This window comes from Melospiza melodia, chromosome 13, assembly GCF_035770615.1.
Source record: "Melospiza melodia melodia isolate bMelMel2 chromosome 13, bMelMel2.pri, whole genome shotgun sequence".
Lineage (NCBI taxonomy): Eukaryota > Metazoa > Chordata > Aves > Passeriformes > Passerellidae > Melospiza > Melospiza melodia.
Window position 1 is genome coordinate 20,963,993 of NC_086206.1, and position 18,208 is coordinate 20,982,200.

The following is an 18,208-nucleotide window of genomic DNA, read 5'->3' on the forward strand; positions in this document are numbered from 1 at the left end:
ATCTCCAGGAATTATGCAGGGGAAAAATCCTTATAGAAATCTCTGAAAAATCCCTCTTACATTTCAAGGTCTGGAATCAGGGAGTTGAATAGATCCTTTTGTTAAAGATCTTTAACACCCATTTTTCCATAAAAAACCTGTGCTGCTGAGCTCTGACAGCTAAAAAATAAATAAATTAAATAAAAATAAGTCTCCAGCAAAATCATCTGGAGAGACACCTTTATTTCATGGCTTTGCAGGTTAAAATCAGCAACTCCTTTAAAAAATGGTAAAAAAAACCCTTCAGACAGTTCCATGGCCTCAATATTAAAGGAACAATTTTGTTGCTGGGTGTTACTTTGCTTCAAGGAAGTTTGTCAACATCAATTCTCCTTGTCTCCAATTTCCCTCATACCTGGAGCTCATTTTCACTGTATGAATTTATTTCCCTCCCAGGATCCTTTTATTGGTTCCAGCCACAATTCCCTGTCAGCTCCTTGTTTTGATTTATCTGTGCACCCTTGAAGCTGCTCGGGGCCCGTGTCACACCCCACCCTTCAGTGGCTTCTTCCCAACCCAAACAGATTTAGGGCCTTTCATCTCGCACACAAATCTTCAAAGGAACAACAGTTTTATGGGTTTTGCAATTCCCTCCAGTGCTGGGACATTCCCACCTGCTGCTCCAAGGGCTCACCCTTCCTTGGTGGCATTCCCTGTGTTCTCCACAGCCCTCCCACACAGCAGCTCCTGGCTTTGGGGAGAAAATATCCTGGGCTTGGTCTGAGGCTGGGAAAATGCCAGCCTTGCTCGCTGTGTGTTTTCCAGAGGGATGTGCTGCCCTCTCCCAGCACCTCCAGCCCCAGGACAAACCCAGCAGCCACAAGAGCAGAGCTGGGGACGTGTCTGGACCATGCTGGGGCCACATCTGGCTCCCATTCCAGGAAAAACCCTCCAGGAGCCTCCCTCTGCCACACTGGCACCACTGTGAATCCATGTCTGTTCTCTGCTGTGGCCGCTCCATCCCTGGGGGTGTTCAAGGGGCTTTGAGCAACCTGGGCTGGTGGGAACAGGATGAGCTTTGAGGTCACTCCGTGGTTCTGTGAGGGCACAGTGGCACCAGGGGAAGCAGGAGCCAAAGGGCCCAGTCTGGTGACAACAATGGTGATCTGCAGGGAATGCCTGGAGCAGGAGTGTGATCCCAGCCCAGGTTTGCCCTGGACTCACAGAGTGCCCCCCAGATAAAAACCCTTTTGTCTGTGCTGTGGGAAATTAATTCAGTGCACAAAGCAAAGAGCTCTGAGCACATCCCCAGCCCCAGGGGGTGCAGACATTTCCTGCCTTTGTTGGGTGTCCAGGTCCTCCCCTGCTCCCACCCAGAGCCCAGCCCTGAGGGGTCACTGCTGGGGCTGGAGCAGCATCCACAGATCCGTGGGGACTGCTCAGATCCGTGGGGACTGCTCAGATCCGTGGGGACTGCTCAGATCCAGTGGGATTGCTCAGATCCAGTGGGATTTCACTCCCTAGCTCTGAATTTCCTCACTCTCCAGCCTGTCCATCTCCTTTTCCAGGAGATGATCCCTGGGTGAGCCCTGCAGAGCTCCCTCTGTTAGTAACCACTTCTGCCAGTGCTCCCTCTCTCCCAAACAAGAATTCATTCCCTTTTCCAAACCCCAGGGGAAGCTCAGTGAGTCCCTCCTTGTCATACCATACCTGTGGAATTTGTGTGACATTTGCTCAGCCCATGTGGTACCACTCAAGTCCCACTTCATTGGGATTTCCCCACAGCTTTTCCTGCCCAATTCTTCCTCTGGGATGTGTTTGTGTCCCAAGGGAACACCCCCAGCACCACCCTCTCCTTTAGGAAGGAAAACCTTGGAGTTCTGCCCCTCTGCAACCCAAAATCAAATCCTGCACCAAGCCCTGGGAGCCTGAGCATCCCTGCCCTGCTCCTTTCCCACTGAAACTCCTCCTCTCCAGCCTGGAATGGACAGGGGAGAGGAATTGCAGCACTTTTCCCATAAAAACGTGGTCCCTTCCTCCTGCTGGACATTCCCTTTGCTGCACAGAACCATGGACACACCCTGGGAATTGGGATATTCCTCCCCTGCTCCCTCCTCGTGCCCAAAGCTCTCCCACTTCCCCATTCCCCCAGTTTTAACCTCAGGAAAATGATCTAGAATTTAAAAAGGAGGATGGAGGTGGAGGCATGGAGCTCTCATTGCTCCTAAATCCAGCTGCAAAAGGAGTATTGTGAAACCCAGGTGCTGATGGATGTGGAAAAAGAAAATTTTCTGAGGCAAAGACCAGCAACCAGAGTGTTGTAATTCAGCTTTCTTTGTTAAAAAAACAAAACAAAACAACCCAAAACATAGAACAACCCAAACATTGAACAGATTTGTTAAACCACAGACATAAAAGAATCAAGAAATACTACCAAAAAAAAAAAAATTACATTGCAAGAGACATCTTGTTGTCCAAGGCCATTGGATTCAGGAGCTGCTGGCTGCCCAGCCCTCAGTCAGTGGAATTGCTGTGCTGCCAGGAACACAAACATTGGGATACACAGCGCTTACTGGAGAAGAATTAAGACTAAAAGATATTTACCCCTTTCAAATAAATATAGTGTCATCTACAGATATATTTAAATTAGTAAAACAGGTTTTTTAAAGCAACCAAATATAACAAAATCGTAAATCAGGTTCAGGTTTTCTTGTGTGTGTTAAGAGCTTTTCTTTTTTTTCCTGTGTTTAAAAAAAAACAACAAAAATACAAAGCAAAGTGTCTGAAAAGTCAGATTCTCCACAGGGAGTGGAGGTCACCCTCCCTTTGTCCTGAGGGTGGGAGCGAGGTCTGGGAACCCCTCAGGATCCTCCCTCCCCAAGGGTTTTGTGGGACATGGACCTGCCCCATCCTCTGAACAAACCAGGAGGTTTTTCCCTGTCTGATGTTGATCCCAGCACAGCCACAGCCCAGGATGAGGGGGAGTCCCTGTGCTGGGCTGAACATCAGCCCTGGGGAGGAACTCAGGTGTAGCTATAAAGTCTCTTTTAGGCAGTTTAGAAATTAATTCAGTGTTTAAAAAAATACTTTTTATTTTTACTCATTACCACGTCCACAGCTGGAGGAAGCAACACCCCTTCTCAGGCAAGGAATAACCCTCTGGCTATGGGATCCTTTGGGATCACCGACCCCAAGCCACGTTTCCTACCACTGCACCATCCAACGGGAGCTCAGCAGCATCCCCCACACATTCCCAACCCAGTTCCAGTTCCAGTTCCAACTGGGAAGAACTCGAGCCCAGGCAAAGCCAGCACCATCCTGGGTGTAACTCCTCAAGGAGACACCCAGAATGAGGAGCCCCTGGAGCTTCCCTCAGCACCGAGGGCTCCAGGATGTCCTGGCAGGGATGAGGAGCAGATTCCCATTCCTGCAGGGATGAGGGAGCAGATTCCCATTCCTGCAGGGATGAGGGAGCAGATTCCCATTCCTGCAGGGATGAGGAGCAGATTCCCATCCCTGCAGCAATGCAGGAGCAGATTCCCAGCCCTGCAGGATGAGCAGATTCCCAGCCCTGCAGGATGAGCAGATTCCCAGCCCTACAGGATGAGCAGACTCCCATCCCTGCAGGATGAGCAGATTCCCATCCCTGCAGGATCTCCCTCCTTGGCACCAGTCATGGCTGGCTCTGGCTGAGGCACAGGCTGGGATTCAGTCCCTGGGGTCCCAGCCAGAGCTCAGCACCAGCCTGGAGCCACCCTGCCCTGGGGCTGCCTTTTCCCAAGCTCCAGGAGCTGTTTGGTTCCAGCCCTTTCCCAATTTGAGTCAGGAGGTTGCAGAGTGGAGGGAGGAAGAGCTGGCATCCCACGGGAGCAGCCCAAGTTGTGTAAGGACAACGTTTGGCAGTTTCCTCAAGGATTTGGTTTGTAATTTGATTTTCCATTAAAGCCCCAGAGCTGAAGGCACGGGTACCTTCCCAGGCTGAGTGGAAACATTCCCTGGAATTCCCTGCAGCCAGACCAGGGCTCTGCCACTGGGAAAATCCCTCAGGGCTGGGAAGTCACAGCTCCAGGGACCAGCCCCACTGCCCCTGCCTGGACCCACCACGGAGCAGCCCCTGGAGGAGCCCAATTTATTCCCTTGCCTGAGCCACCCACTGGGAGAGGCCTTGGACAACAACAAAGCCACTTCCCAGGAGCCCCAGCCCAGCTGAAGGGCCTTTAAAGTTTGTTCAACTGTGCCAGAGTCCCTTTGAACTCCGTGGCCACCAAGGGGGCTGTTCCAAACAAAAGCCTGTTTACCAGAACACGGTGTCTGAGATGGAAACCACTGCAAATTCTGCAGGAAGTTTTAAAAAATAAAATCATTAAAAGTCCATCATGATGACATAAATCCCCCTGGTTCTTGCAGGGCTGGTTCCCCTCCCAGCTGGAGGAAGGGTACATTTAGAAAGAGGAACCCAGTGGGTATGGAAGTGCCTGGCCAGCAGCTCCTGCTCTGTTTAGCAATCCCTGCAGGATGCAATCCTGTGAACACCCCAAACAACATCTGCCAGCCTGGGAGCCTGAACTCACAACAACTGGAGAGGAGCAGGAACTGGAATCTGGAGTCAGCTCACAGCACAGGACCATGGCACAGCCGTGGGATCCATGACCTGCAAGGTCTTTTCCAACCTGAATTCCATGGACAGAACAGCCCCAGCAGGACTTGCAGGGAGCTGTCAGTGGAACAGATTCCTGTGGAACCTCCTGGAGGTCACTGTGGCTGCAGGGTCCTGGCGGGGAGGGTTCATCTCCCTCCCTGCCTGACCACGGGCCCCAAAGAGCACAAAACAACAGGGAAATCCCACCTCCAGTGCTGGCAAGGATGGGAAACTGGGAACTCTGTCCCTCCCCTGCCCTCCCTGACACACCTCACTCCATGTCTGAGGGAAACAAGCAGCAAGGTTGTTCCCAGGGGTGAGTTCTCCCTCTCCCATACCCAAACCCATCAGAACAGCACAAGCTGGGGGCAGATGTTGCTGATGCAAGGGAAGAGCTGCCACACCAGACAGCAGGGGCTGTGGCAGCCATTTCCATGATTGCAGAAACTGCTTGTGGTCTTTTCTTTCTAAAATGAAATTCAGTTTTTCCCCATTCCTCATTATCTCCCAAACCTCCAGGAAAAACCAACCCAAGCTCTTCCAGCCGTGCCACCAAGCTCTGGTGGAGGGCAGCTCTGGGGGATCAATGACTCCAGGGTGAAAGAAATCAGCTTTTTGGCAGATCAGCTTTGAGATGTGAGCTGTGAGCTGAGGCTGACCAAATTCAGCCTTTTTGTGGCTCTGTGCTGGTACCTGGTTTAGTTTCTTCCTAAACCTCTATTGCCAAGGAGATGCTGATGAGATGGCCACAGAGGTGGGATCAGAGCCTCAGGTTAGTACAAGAGAAAATCTTCAGCAGCAAGTGAGAAACCATGGAAATCCACGAAAAGCAAAGCAAGCCAGTTAAGGATTTAATCAAAATCCATTGATTGCTTAAAAATTACTTTTTAGTGTGACAGCTCCTCTTTCAAAGCAGAGTGAAAGGGTCACCAGGAGGGCACTGTGATGGTCATCACCTGATGGACATGTCCAAGCCAGCCTCTGTGAGGTCTGGCCCCAATGCTGAGCTCTCTGTGGAGGGCTCTTGGTGCCAGCTGGGTTGAGGTGGCTGAGATTCCAATGCCTTTGCTTTGCATCCCAAGGAATTCTGCTGGTGGATTTTGGCACTGAGAGCCCCCACGCTGAACCCAGGCCCTGCAGGAGCTGCCCTGAGACCTCACAGCCAAAAAACCCTGCAGCTGGAGTGGCAGGTGACAGACTGAGGTCCCCTCTCCATGGAGCAGGTCCAGCAGGAGCTGTGATTTCCCATCACTCCTCAAAACCACCTCAGCCTACAGCTGGAAGAAGCCAAAACTCAAGTTCAGATTTTGTGATTCATGACCTTATTTATGCCAAAGTCTCTCCACTGGCATTGGACCTGAGATGCTCCAACTCATTGCACTGGCCAAAAACCTTGGGGTCTGCCCCCTGGATATTCCCAAAGCAGCTGCAAATCCTCACGGATTAACTCAGCTCCCAGAGAGCTGGATTGGGAATCTCCATACTGTCACTGGGAATGTCCACACTGACACTGGGAATCTCCACACTGTCACTGGATATTTCCACACTGTCACTGGATATTTCCACACTGTCACTGAGCTGATTTGGGAATCTCCACACTGTCACTGGATATTTCCACACTGCCACTGAGCTGATTTGGAATCTCCACCCCAGCTGCCATGGAATAAAGAGCTGATTGTCTCCCCTGTTCTGCCCCAGAGCAGGACACAGGGCTGGCATAGTGGGAGTGTGGAGCTGCCCCTGCCCTAATAACACAGAGTGAGTGAGCACCAGGGTGTCCTCAAAGCCCCTTCAGCCCACAGAACTCTGCCTCAAGGAGAACCCAGTGGGAAGTGACAGCTCCTGGAGCACCCCGGCTTCCCAATGGCCAAGATTAAAAGAAAATGAGGAATAGTTCACCAAGCCACCTGCACAAAGCACAAAGATCTGCAACAGACACAGCAAAGCAGCTCCAGTGGGGGAAGATCAGAATTCCAGGAGATGTCAGAGCACAGAGGCACAATGAGCAAATGGTTCAGGAACTGCAGCTTTCCAAGGGTGACACTTTGGAGCAAAGAAAGCCACGTGTCCCTCAGGGGACAGTGCTGACTACTGGGGAACTACAGGAATTCTGGGGTGCTCAGGGATGGGATGGCACCACCCACAACAGCAAACCAGGATTTCACATGCAGATCATGGATTGTGCTCAGGGATGGCTCCTGGAGCAGGAGGGTGGTGCTGGCATCTCATCAAGCCAGACCTGATGCACAAAGGAGGATCAGGCCAGGCTCTGCTCCTTAGAGCAGAGCTCACTTTCATTGCTCAGAGGTGGGCAGGCCCTGGCACAGGTGCCCAGAGCAGCTCTGGCTGCTCCTGGATCCCTGGCAGTGCTGGACAGGGCTTGGAGCAGCCTGGGACAGTGGAAGGTGTCCCTGCCATGGCAGGGGTGGCACTGGATGGGCTGTAAGGTCCCTTTCCACCCAGCCATTCCATGATCTCCAGCAGCCCCAGGAGGCTCCAGCCAGCCAGGACATCTGCCCTGCTCCACAGCCCAGAGCCAGTTGGTCCCATCTCCGTGGCACATTCCAGAGGAAACACAGCAGGACAAAGGGAGCAGCCCCGGGCAGTGCACAGAGACCCCAGGGAATGTGTCAGGGCAATGCCCACCCCCGATTTCTCTCTGCAGGTGGGTTAGGGGCAAACATGGCTCCCTGAGCAGGGCCATGAGGAGAGAGAGCACAGAGCTGCTCATGCCATGCTGGATGAAAACCTGGCACAGAGAAGCATGGAATGAGCAAGCCAAGGACTTGGCCTTCTGCTGACTGCAGCTCCTGGGCTCTCAGCAGGAACTCCCCCTCAGTGCTCACTGCCAGGGATGGGCACTGTGGGGAGCAGCATCCTGGAGGGCTGGCTCAGCAGCAGGGAGCTGCCAGGATCTGAGAGGGGTGATCCAAACCCAGAGGGTGGCAGGGCCCTGAGTGAGGAGCACAGAGACACTCAGAGCCCCCCACATCCAGTGTCCAGCAGCACATAGGGGTGTGAGTTTGGGGCAGTGAGACAACATCAGCCAAGCTCTGCTTCCCACCCCAACCTGGGCCAGGTAAGGCAGCTCAGGACCCCCCCCAGGGCTCTGTGGCAGCCCCAGCTTCCCCCCCCAGGCACTCTGAACACTCAACCCAGGCTCCAGCAGATCCCAAAGCAAAGGAGCCCCCAGAGCCAAGCACAGCCCTCACACACACACAGAGGGCACAGGCAGCACCCCCTGGCAGTGCCCTTTGCAATTCCTCCTCCTGGCTCGTACCAAGGACTCTCCTGGCTGCTCTGCAGGGCTGGGAGGGGCTGCAGGGGCTGCAGGAGGTGAGCAGAGCCTTGGGGCAGTGGTGGCAGCAGGAGGCAGCTCCGGTGCCTGGGATTGGGGATGAGGGGTCGGATCCTTGTGTCATCTCAGAATAACCTTGTGCGTTTCCTCGAGCTCAGAGTCCCTGCTTGTCCTGCCTAGGATTCCTGAGGAACCACCTCCATCAGCTTCTGGCACAGCACGGTGGTGGAGACTGCAGAGAAAGCAAAGGAGAGGTCAGGGATCACCCCCAGCACAAACCTGGGTCCATGAGGGAAGGGCTGAGCCTCTGCCTCCCCACCCTGAGTCCAAGTGCAGCTGAAGGCTTGAAATATTCCAAGAATTCCATTCCATTCCATCTATTCAATAAATCACTTTCAAAATTCCTGTGTTTCTCAGCGGACATTTGCAAAATTATCACTGTCTGTTCCCAGAATATTTTCAATATTCCTTTTACAATCCTTTGGTGGAGGAAAACAATGAATATGGTAATTTACTACCCAGGCATTGCAAAAATGGCTTTTCCAGGAACTGAGCCCAATACCCAGGATAAAAAAGTGAGGGTGGGACAGAGGACAGAGAGAGAGACAGGGGGAAAAGAAGAATAACAAGTGCTGAGTGCTGCTGAAAGCTTTTTTCTTCCTCATGAAACACCCAGCTAAGGCTGGGCACTTCTCCTTGCCTGCTTTTCTAGGTCAGCCCCTTGCAGGAGAGCAGGGAAGCAGCTGCTGAGCTCAGTTACTTGGGCAGCAGGGATTGACTTTCTGGGCTCAGTTGCTGAGGTTTTGTGTGCCAAGCACAGCCTCTCCATCCCTCCAAACACACCCTGGCCTTGTGGCAGCTGGTGGAAGACCCTGGAGCAGATACCTTAAAAACATCCAGGGGAGCTTCCCTTCCCTCTGCTCTGCATCACAGGGGGAAGCCAAGGAAAGCTTTGCCTGGATCCCAAATGCCAGCACTGCCTAAGCCATGGGTTGGGACTAATTGTGGATTTTCAGCTGTCAAACTGAGGCCAGCTGTGCTCAATCCTTCCTACACCACTGGGAAGGGATTCTTTGCTGAGCAAAGGCTTGGCCCTGAGCTTTTCTATGAGCAGGGAATTCTGCTCTGCTGCTAAAAACTTCTTTGGCAGGATTAAAACCCCCTAAAAAACATGGTCATGGTCCCAAACTTTGCCATTATTGCAAATCAGGATGCATTTGGGACGCTTGGCACACATGGCAATCATCAGAACAAACTTGTTCCCATGAAAGAAGAATGGAGCAGAGCCAGGATTCTGGAAGCTCCTCCAGAGGGAGCAGAGCCTGCACTGCAGCACAGCACTGGGAAATCTTTTGGGAGCCAAAGCTGCTCCTCCCTGGAGATACTCACAGATGCCTTGGAGAACCCACTTGGGCTTGTTTTGCCACCAGACCCCGAAGAAGTAAATGGGGATCCCACTGAGGATGATGGCAAAGCCGATCCCACACTCCTTGGGCGTCATCCAGAAGGAAACGGCGATGAGGAACAGGCAGGCCAGGATGAAGAAGATGGGCAGGCAGATGTTCACCTGAGCAGGGAGCAAGGGACAGCTTAGGATATGTGCCAGGGGAGGCTTTCCAGAAGCTTATCCAGCCTGGGAGGGGCAGAATTATTGTCTCCCCATGGCCAAGAGCCTTTCTCAGCACCTTTTTGGACCTCAGTTCCATAATTCCATATCCAAATCATCACCAAACTCCAAAGCCAGCAGAGACACAGCACAAGCTGGGGCTGTTTCCCAGGGGACTCCAAGCAGGGCACCCACCAGAGCAGCCCAGCTTTGAGAAGAAAAGCCCAAAAGCTAAGGGAAGAGGCAGCACAGATTCCCTTTGGGAAGGCACCAGGCCAGGCCCGTGGGTTTGTTTCCCTGTGGGTGCTGCTGCCTGGCACAGACCCGAGTGTGCTGTGGGATGAGGGAGAAACTGCTTTTGGGGGAGAGGCACCGGGGGCTGACAGGATCTTGGCCTCCCCCCAGATGGGACACGGAGCTGCCAAGCTGGCCAAGGACACTGGGGACAGAGCTGGGCACGGGGCCGGCTGCTTTAGCAGAAAACTATTTTAGGGGAATTCCATGGGGGTACAGAGTGTTACACTGAGAGTCAGCCTGGCATCTGCCCTGGCACTCATGGAGAGTAACCCCACCACAACACCCTGTCCCTGTCACCCAGCGTGCCCTCACTGTGCTGTCCCCAAGGCAGCTCTTTATGCTCCTGCATGGATTCGGCAGCAGGGCCACCTCCTTTAGCCACAACACAACATTTCCTGCAGTCCCAGCCCCTTTTCCATGCAGGACCAGCAGCTGAGCCTCCCCTGGTGCTGGGAAGGAGCTGGGGAGGGGTCCCCTGGCAGTGCCCACCCCGTTCTCACCTTGATGGGCCTCTCCAGCTCTGGCTTCTTGTAGCGCAGCCACATCATCCCAATGATGGCCAGGGCCACACACAGCCAGTTGAAGAAGCTGAAGAAGTTGATGACTGAGAAGATGTTGTTGGAGAAGGCATAGAGCAGGGTCATGACACACTGAATCCAGGGAAAAGGCCATTAGGAAAGGGAGCAAGCAAAACCACCTATGTTACAACACTAAATGGGGGTATTTAGGGGAAATACCTGCCAGGAAAGGGATCCCATTGACTATTTTTTACTTATTTAAGTTATTTTCAATTGGTGCCTGGAACCATTTCATAGGATCATGGAATGGTTTGGGTTGGAAGAACCTCAAAGCTTGAAGGACCTCTAGTTCCAACCTACTGCCACGGAACCTATCCCAGGTTCCTCCAGGCCTTGTCCAGCCTGGCCTTGGATACTTCCAGGGCTGGAAGAATTCAAGGCAGAAGTGGACAATGAGGAGACGACGGGAAGGGTCCATCTCCTGTGGGCACATGCAGGAATGGCTGTGGCTCCATCCCAGCCCTGCTCCACCCCCCAGGGCTCACCGTGAACACGAGGGACGGGACGGGGGTGAGCAGCCGGGGGTGGATCATGGACAGGATGGAGGGCAGGTGCCCCTCTCGGGATCCCACGAAGAACAGCCTGGAGGGGACACAGACAGAGAGGGGACGCAGCTCAGTCACAGCCCTGCAGGGCTCTGTGCTCAGCACAGAACCAGCAAGTGGGGCCAGCCTGAGCTCAGCCCTGCTGGCCCCGAGGCAGGAGTGGAACAGCAGCACTGGAAGAGCTGTCCCTGCTCACCAGGGACATGGCCAAGGAATGCAGGAAGGATGGATTGCTACCCTGCTCTCCAGGGACAGCAATTAAGTGACTCCTCAGGCAACCCAGGGATGTGTCAGAGCCGGAACCATCTCAGGCCTGCCCCTGCCCAGCCTTTCACCCCTTCCCGAGGGATTCTCAGCCCTGAAGTTTCCCAACTTTTTGCTTCTCATAAAATGCACTTTCTCAGCAGCCCCGAGCCCTGAGCCTGTGTCTGGTTCTGTTTATTGACCTCACCAGGACTTTGTCTGAGGAACAGAAGACTGACACTATTGAAAGGTTGCCTTTAATCTGGTTTGAAGTCTGACTTTGTCTTCCTGCATTCCCCACGTGGCCTCCAGGCCCTCCAGACTTTGTGTCTGCCCACAGCCACTCTCTGGAGGAGAACTCCAAAGGGTGAGGAACTGAGCACAGCTTGCAAACAAAAGCCACAGGATTGAGCAAGGAACCTACCGGGAAGAAGTGAAAAGAGATCCATTGACAGACCCAAAGCACGAGAGCCCAACAAAGACAGGGATGATCCAGGACATGACACCCAGGTGGTAGTTCCCAAAATCCTAAATGGGAGACAACAAGAGACATTTCACATTCACAGTGTCCCAAAAAACTCAGAGCTGCCTACAAATAGTATTTGGAGAAATCCCAACAAATGCCACAGCTCAGTGCTGAAGCTGTGACAGAGTTTCCCATATTCCCATGTGCTGCTCCCCTTTCCTGAAAAAGCCGACTGTGGAATTGCTGAAATACATCAGCAGCCAGCCCTTCCCTCGGGGCCAGGACACGACATTTACCCACAGCTATCGGAAAGTTCAAGACTAAACGGAAACTGTGAGGAAACTCAGACATCAGCTGCTGCCAAGTGCTGAGGCAGGAGCTGGGAGCCAGCCCTGGGGACACACAGGGACCTGGCCCTGCAGCTTTTTGTCGCAGCCTGAGCCTGTGCTGCTCCACTGCGGGTTTGCACCAACAATATGGGATTGATTTCCAGCTTCTGCTGTTCCAGGACAGGCGGCACAGAAGAACAGTTCCAGGCTGCTTGGAGAACCTGGGATGGTGGAAGGTGTCCCTGCCCATGGCAGGGGGTGGGATGGGATGAGCTTTCACGTCCCTTCCCACCCAAACCATTCCATCCCTGCAGCACAGGCTGTGGCTGGAGCAGAGCCTCTGTCCCAACCCAAAGGATGGAGCGGTGTCACCTGAGGGGCTCAGCTCATCCTGGGCTGGGAGACTCCTCCTGAAGCCCTGAACAATCCTGGTCAGGCTCAGTCTGCAAGGTCTGCTCTCTTCTGAAGTCATCAGGGTTCCTGACCACACTGGCATTTTAACTAATAGAAGTATTGTTTTTCTCTCTTAATTAAAACAAGGGAGATACGGAGAGAGAACAATCCAGTTCAGTGTTGACTGAGTGACCTTTCCCCATAAATATCAAGCTCTGGTAACTGATGGGCAGTCACAAGGCCAGCAGCAACCTTCCCTAGCTCAGAAGGAAGAGCAGCACTGAGTGCCACCCTCACTGCTGCCCAGGATAATCCCCTGGGGATCACGCTTTTCTTCCCTGCTCTTTATCTCCTGCTCCACATCAGAGTTTCTGCAAGCAGCCCTGAGCAGCCTGGAAGGAAGCAGGAGATGTGAGCAGTGATTCCAAGGCTGATTTCACCTGCCCAGATGAGTCAGGCTGGAGCAGAGGGATCTTACCACGGCCACGGCCTCAGACGTCAGCATCTGCTCGGTGCTCAGCGTGGTGAAGTAAGCCAAGTTGGTCAGCACATACACCAGCGTGACCACAGGCAGGGAGATGATGATAGCCAGGGGCAGGTTCCTAGGAAAAAAACATCCATTGTCGGGAGCAGCTCTGAGGAGGGACTGCCACCCTCCCGAGCTTGCTCTGAGCCACTCTCTTCTCTGGCTTTTCTGCTGTGCAGTGTCCCAGGCACACACTGCTCCCAGGGACGGGAGATATCCACAGGGGAACAGGCTGCCCAAGGAGTGGGGAACTCCTCATCCTCAAAAACACATTGAAGCCATGGTTAGTGCTGAACATGGTGCTGGTTCACAGCCTTAAAGGTCTTTTCCAGCCCCAAGGACTGAGTGGCCCCTGAACTGCAGATGGAGAGGGAAGGATGAGGGCAGAAGGGATTTTTTGCATGGAGAGGCCCTGGCTGCCTGGGCAAGCAGGAATCCAAGATCACTTTTAATTAAAAATACCCAGTGGCACCAGCATGGGGATTATCTCTGGGCAAAGGAGCTCCCTTGTGCTGGGGGGATTCCTGGGGGAGATGGGAATCTCAGGGATGCACTGGGCAGTTCTAGGCTCTACCTAAACTCAGCTGTCTGGACTGAGGGAACTCAGAGAAAAGGAGTTCAGGCACAGCCTAAGTAAGTCTGTGATCAGCCTGTGTTGGTACAAATATGCCTTTCCCAACAGTTTAATTTCATTTGTGAAGGGAAAGTGCAAAAGGAAACCCTGCTTGGTGCCACTCTAATTGCTCCAGCAGAGCTCCAAGCTGCAGGAGCAGAGTCAAATACCAGGACTGCATCCAGCAGACACGAAAATAATTGCAAAATGCAGCCTCCCTTTTGCTGTTTCTCTGGGAGGGGGTGGATCCAGCCCTGTGCTTCCCAGCAGGACCAAAGCACCCCCAGGGGCAGCCAGGAGGGGCTCTTGCACAAGTGCCCTCAAGCTCCCAGCAGCTCCCAGGCACCCTCCCAGGAGCAGAAGGGATTTCTCAGCACTGTCCTGCTCTGCTGAGGGCCCCAAATGACCCCGAGAGGCACGGGCAGAGCAGGAAGCAGCTCTTGCTCAACAGGATGGGAAGAGCACGGGACAAACACATGGAGAGCAGCACAAGCACATGGACAGCAGCACAAATGCTCAGTGGGAGTTGAACCAAGGCAGCAATAAAGCCCTGAGTGCTCTTGGCTGGCCCATAACTCACAGAGGTGTCAGGCCAAGGAAGCAGAGATTTCTCCTAGCACTGATAACACGGCACGGGAGAGCAGGGAAAACAACAGCCCTGCTCCTGCAGGGATTATTGTTCCCTTTCCCTGATTCCAGGGAGGTGCAAGGTCATTAACTCATCTTGTTTTCTCTTTTTCCAGATTAAGACCTTGGCTTCCTCCTGTGTTAAACACACGAGGAAGGGACTTCCCCAAAACAGCAGCTTTTCCACCAGGGAAGTCGTGCCAGGACTCACACCTACCTGTAGGGATTTATCATCTCTTCTGTCACAAAATTCAAGTAATTCCTGTAATTTCAAAAGGACAGGGGTTAATTCTGGTTAAATAACCCCTCTAGTTTAACTCATCTGCACAGGGATTCCAGGAGGGGCACAGGCACTGATCTTGTGGGAAAATGAGGATGGCTGATGTCCAAGGCCAGGCTGGACAGGGCTTGGAGCAGCCTGGGGTGGTGGGAGGTGTCCCTGCCCATGGGATGATCCTGAAGGTCCCTCCCAACCCAAATCATTCCATGATGAGGATGGCTACAGGTGGCCTCTTTTCACAGCAAATCGACAGCAGGTGCTCAGAGGACTGACAAGGGAGCCCTGCAGGAGCTTCAGTTTTGAATAACTGGAGCTGGAATTGAGCTCAGTGTGGAAAGGAGAGAGGGCTGTGCCTTACCATCCTCCATAGGCGAAGAGGCCGCTGTACAGAGCCAGCACGATGTTCCCAACGCCCACCTTGGTGCCCTCGAAGGATTTCTGAGGGGTCAGGTTTTCCACATCACCTGCAGGACACAAACCCTGCTCAGTGCCACGGGCTCTGAACCCCAAAGGCCTCCAGAGAAACCTGGAGGCAAGAGCTGCTCTTAGGATGGAATTGTTTTCATTATCACCCCGCTGCTTTTTGGGTTATGCTGAGCACGTTTTCCCTCCAGTTTTCCAGGGATCACTCCAGCTGGGTTCATCCCCACATGATGACCCCAAAAACTCATCTCAAGCAAGGACTGACTCCTCCAAACTTTCTCACACTGCGACGTGCTGTCACCAAGGTGATGTCCCAGGGCCATCCTGGGGACCTTCCTGCTGGAAGATGCTTTGCAAACAGAGATTGTCACATTGTCCTCTCAACTCCAGGCTGCTGGCCTTCGATAAAGCCCCAGGATTTCCTGCACTTCCACCAGCCACCCAAACCCCCAGAAACCCAGGATTTCCTCCAGTCCCACCAGCCACCTGATAAAGCAGAGGCCTGTGGCAATCCCTTTGATTGAGGGAAGTCAGGTTCTGGGGGTTTGGATATCAGAAGTCACCTTCTTTAGGGCCTGATGATCAAAAGTTCCTGTTGTGGATCTGCTTTTGAAAGAAAACGCCAGAAATAGAAGATTTGATTGTGCCTCTGGTCCCAGCTCTCCCTGAGCAGCCTCAGGTTTATTTATTTTGCTTTCAAATGCTCTGCAGTTGTTTTGTTCCGTGTCTTTGATGGAGGGGCTGGCTGTGGGACAGGGATGGCAGAGCCACGCTCCCAGGCTGAGTGCAGGGAGCTGTGGTGGGATCCAGAGGGGCACCTCTGCACCCAGGGGGAGCCCATGTGATTCCTCTTAGGGCACAGAGCTCTCCTAATCACCCCAGCAACTGCATCACAAGGCAGTCAGCAGGGCCTGCAGCTTAACCCTTCATCCCTCGGCACTGGGCACCCAGGAGGTGCTGCTGGAAAAGCTCCGGGATGCTCCTCAAAGCTCAGGTGAGCAAGGCTCCTCCTGCCCGGATCCCAATCCCTGTTCTCTGCTGGAGTCACCTCTTTCCCAGCAGCTCCTTGCACCAGAAAGGTTCTTCCCTGCATCTCCCTTGGGATGTGCTGGATGTATTTGATCCTCCTCAGCAAAATGCACCAATCCTTTTCAAAAACAAATCTGAGTGCAAGAGGAGAGCCAGGAAAAGCAGAGACTGATAAAAGGCTGAGTTTAACCTCAATTCTTGCCTTGCAGGTTCTGCACAGAATCCCAATTTAGCCCAGGTGAATCAAAGGGCTGAGCAGGAGGGGTGGAATGTGATCCCCTGCATCCCTCGGGCTCAGCTTTCCCCACCTCATTTTCTGCCCTTCCTGAATAATTACCAGTCTGGTTCTTTCCAGGCCTTTTGTTATGGGAATAAGAGACACACTTTGTTCACAGCGCCTGCAATTAGCTACTGCAACAGCACATGGATGGACTGGGAGAGCAGGAGGCTCTCCAGCATTTCAAACACCCCTCAGGATCTCTTCTCAAAGGTCTCAGGCTCTCCATGTTCCCACCCTCATCATGGACCATCACCCTCACCACCCAGGAGGATGCTCCCACCTGGGAGCAGCAGAGCACCACTCCATTTCTTGTCCACAGCTCTTCCAAAATCCTCCTTGTCTGTCACAGGCAAAACCCTTTCAGGCCAAATATTTCTTCTCCCGAGGCAGCCAACACCTCACTGCCCTTCCCACCTCACCTTTGGAGAGCTGGAGCTCCCCAAAACCTCCCAGTGAGTTGTTAAATTTCTTATTTCTGTGCCCCAGGGTCAAATGGATTTAGCAACATGTCAGGACACAATTAAATTAAACCACAGGAGTGCCCGTATCTCACCATCCACAGCATAAAAGAATTCTTCCTTGTAGCTAATCTAAACCTGCCAGTTTAAAACCTCATCCCCTTAACAAGCCCTGCTAAAAATCTTGGTATTATTTAGGTTTGATCCTAATTTGGACCTTTGATCCAGCCCCACCCTGTGAAGCCAGGGGAGCAGGGAGAGAGCGGCCGTGCTGCACCATCTCCCAGGCACTCCATCCTTCAAGCCTCGACAATTCCAGCCCCAGGCTTTTGGATCTGCCTGAAATTAAGGTTACAAATGCGCAGGTGAGGCTGCCAAGCACGGCCTTGGGGCATCCCCAGCTCATCCCGGGCTCCAGGCACTGCCCTGCCCATGCCCGGCACCCCGGAGAGCCCGAGCCTGGTTTGAACTGGCTGTTCCGCCGCACTCTGCTCTACAATTAACCAAATTAAGGTAACGAGCTGTGACACAAAGCCCATTTGCGGCTCCTCCAGCTGCCAAGACTGCGGTAATTGTGCCGGGTCAGCCGGGGCCCTGCCGCGGAAGCGCTGAGGGAGGGCCCGTGAGGCGCTGCGTGTCTGTGCCCGGCCCTTCCTTCAAAAATGTTCATTTGCTCCCCGGTCATGTCTAGTCTGGTTTTAATAGCACAGCAATCTTCTCCTGCACAAAGCATTGCAGGATAATTAAATATTTTCAACCTGCCCCAACAGCGAGGAGAGGGAACTCGGCCATTGGGAGAGGGAGCCCTCAGCACGGGGAGAAGGAGCCCTCAGCACGGGGTGTTGTACCCAGAGCCCCAAAAGAGGAGGAAAACTAGGGAAAATTCAGGGAACTGAGTCCGGAAAAGAATCGTTTGACACCTGATTAATGTGATTAATCTGCAGCAGGAGGCTGCTGTGATTTACAGGGGCAGAATGTGGCAGCTGTCCCTGCTGACAGGGAGGATGAGGAAGGAGCCTCCCTGTGAAGCTCCTGCTGGAAAAGCATGGCAGGTGGTGGCATTGGGGTGCCAGGGGACAGCAGCAGCAGGGAATGCTGTCCCTGCCATCCTTCTGTGCCCTCAGGATGTTCCGTATCCATTTGGAGGATTCCTGGTGGGAGCCAGGCTGGGCTGGGTGAAGACATTCCCCTGCTCGGGGCTCCAGACTCCCCTCACAGCTCCAGCCTTGTGCCAGGAGCCCTGGCTGACCATGGAACCTGGACTGCTTTGGGTTAAAGGAACCTCAAAATTCCTCCCATCCCATGGCAGGGACACCTTCTACTGTCCCAGGCTGCTCCAGGCCCTGTGCAGCCTGGCCTTGGGCACTGCCAGCCTCAGCTTCCCTGGACACCCCAGCCAGCTCTGCCATCCCCACCCCAATACTGCTTGTAAAAAGCTCTTTAAAAGTAATATTGGGGTTGAAAATCCTGAACTCTGCTGGGAGGGCTCTGAAAGTATCAGAAGGAAGATTCAGACCTTCAGTGAGCATTGCTTGGCTCTTAAAATGCCATTTTTAGTACTCCAGGTGCAAGGAAATGTCTGGCACTGTGGGGTTGAGA

At 53.3% G+C, this 18,208-nt stretch overlaps 1 protein-coding gene across 1 annotated transcript in view; it reads right to left on the reverse strand.

Annotated features, from left to right (window-relative positions):
- Positions 1-2,295: 2,295 nt before the first annotated feature.
- The window catches only part of SLC7A5 (solute carrier family 7 member 5), a 30,772-nt gene continuing 14,859 nt past the window's right edge, over positions 2,296-18,208 (reverse strand). The window contains exons 3-10 of the mRNA XM_063168171.1: positions 14,778-14,883; positions 14,357-14,401; positions 12,852-12,975; positions 11,610-11,713; positions 10,883-10,979; positions 10,320-10,469; positions 9,306-9,483; positions 2,296-8,148 (exon numbers count right to left, since the gene is read on the reverse strand). Coding sequence (XP_063024241.1) covers positions 8,093-8,148; positions 9,306-9,483; positions 10,320-10,469; positions 10,883-10,979; positions 11,610-11,713; positions 12,852-12,975; positions 14,357-14,401; positions 14,778-14,883 — 860 coding nt within the window. The 3' untranslated portion in view covers positions 2,296-8,092. The remainder of the gene's footprint in view (positions 8,149-9,305; positions 9,484-10,319; positions 10,470-10,882; positions 10,980-11,609; positions 11,714-12,851; positions 12,976-14,356; positions 14,402-14,777; positions 14,884-18,208) is intronic.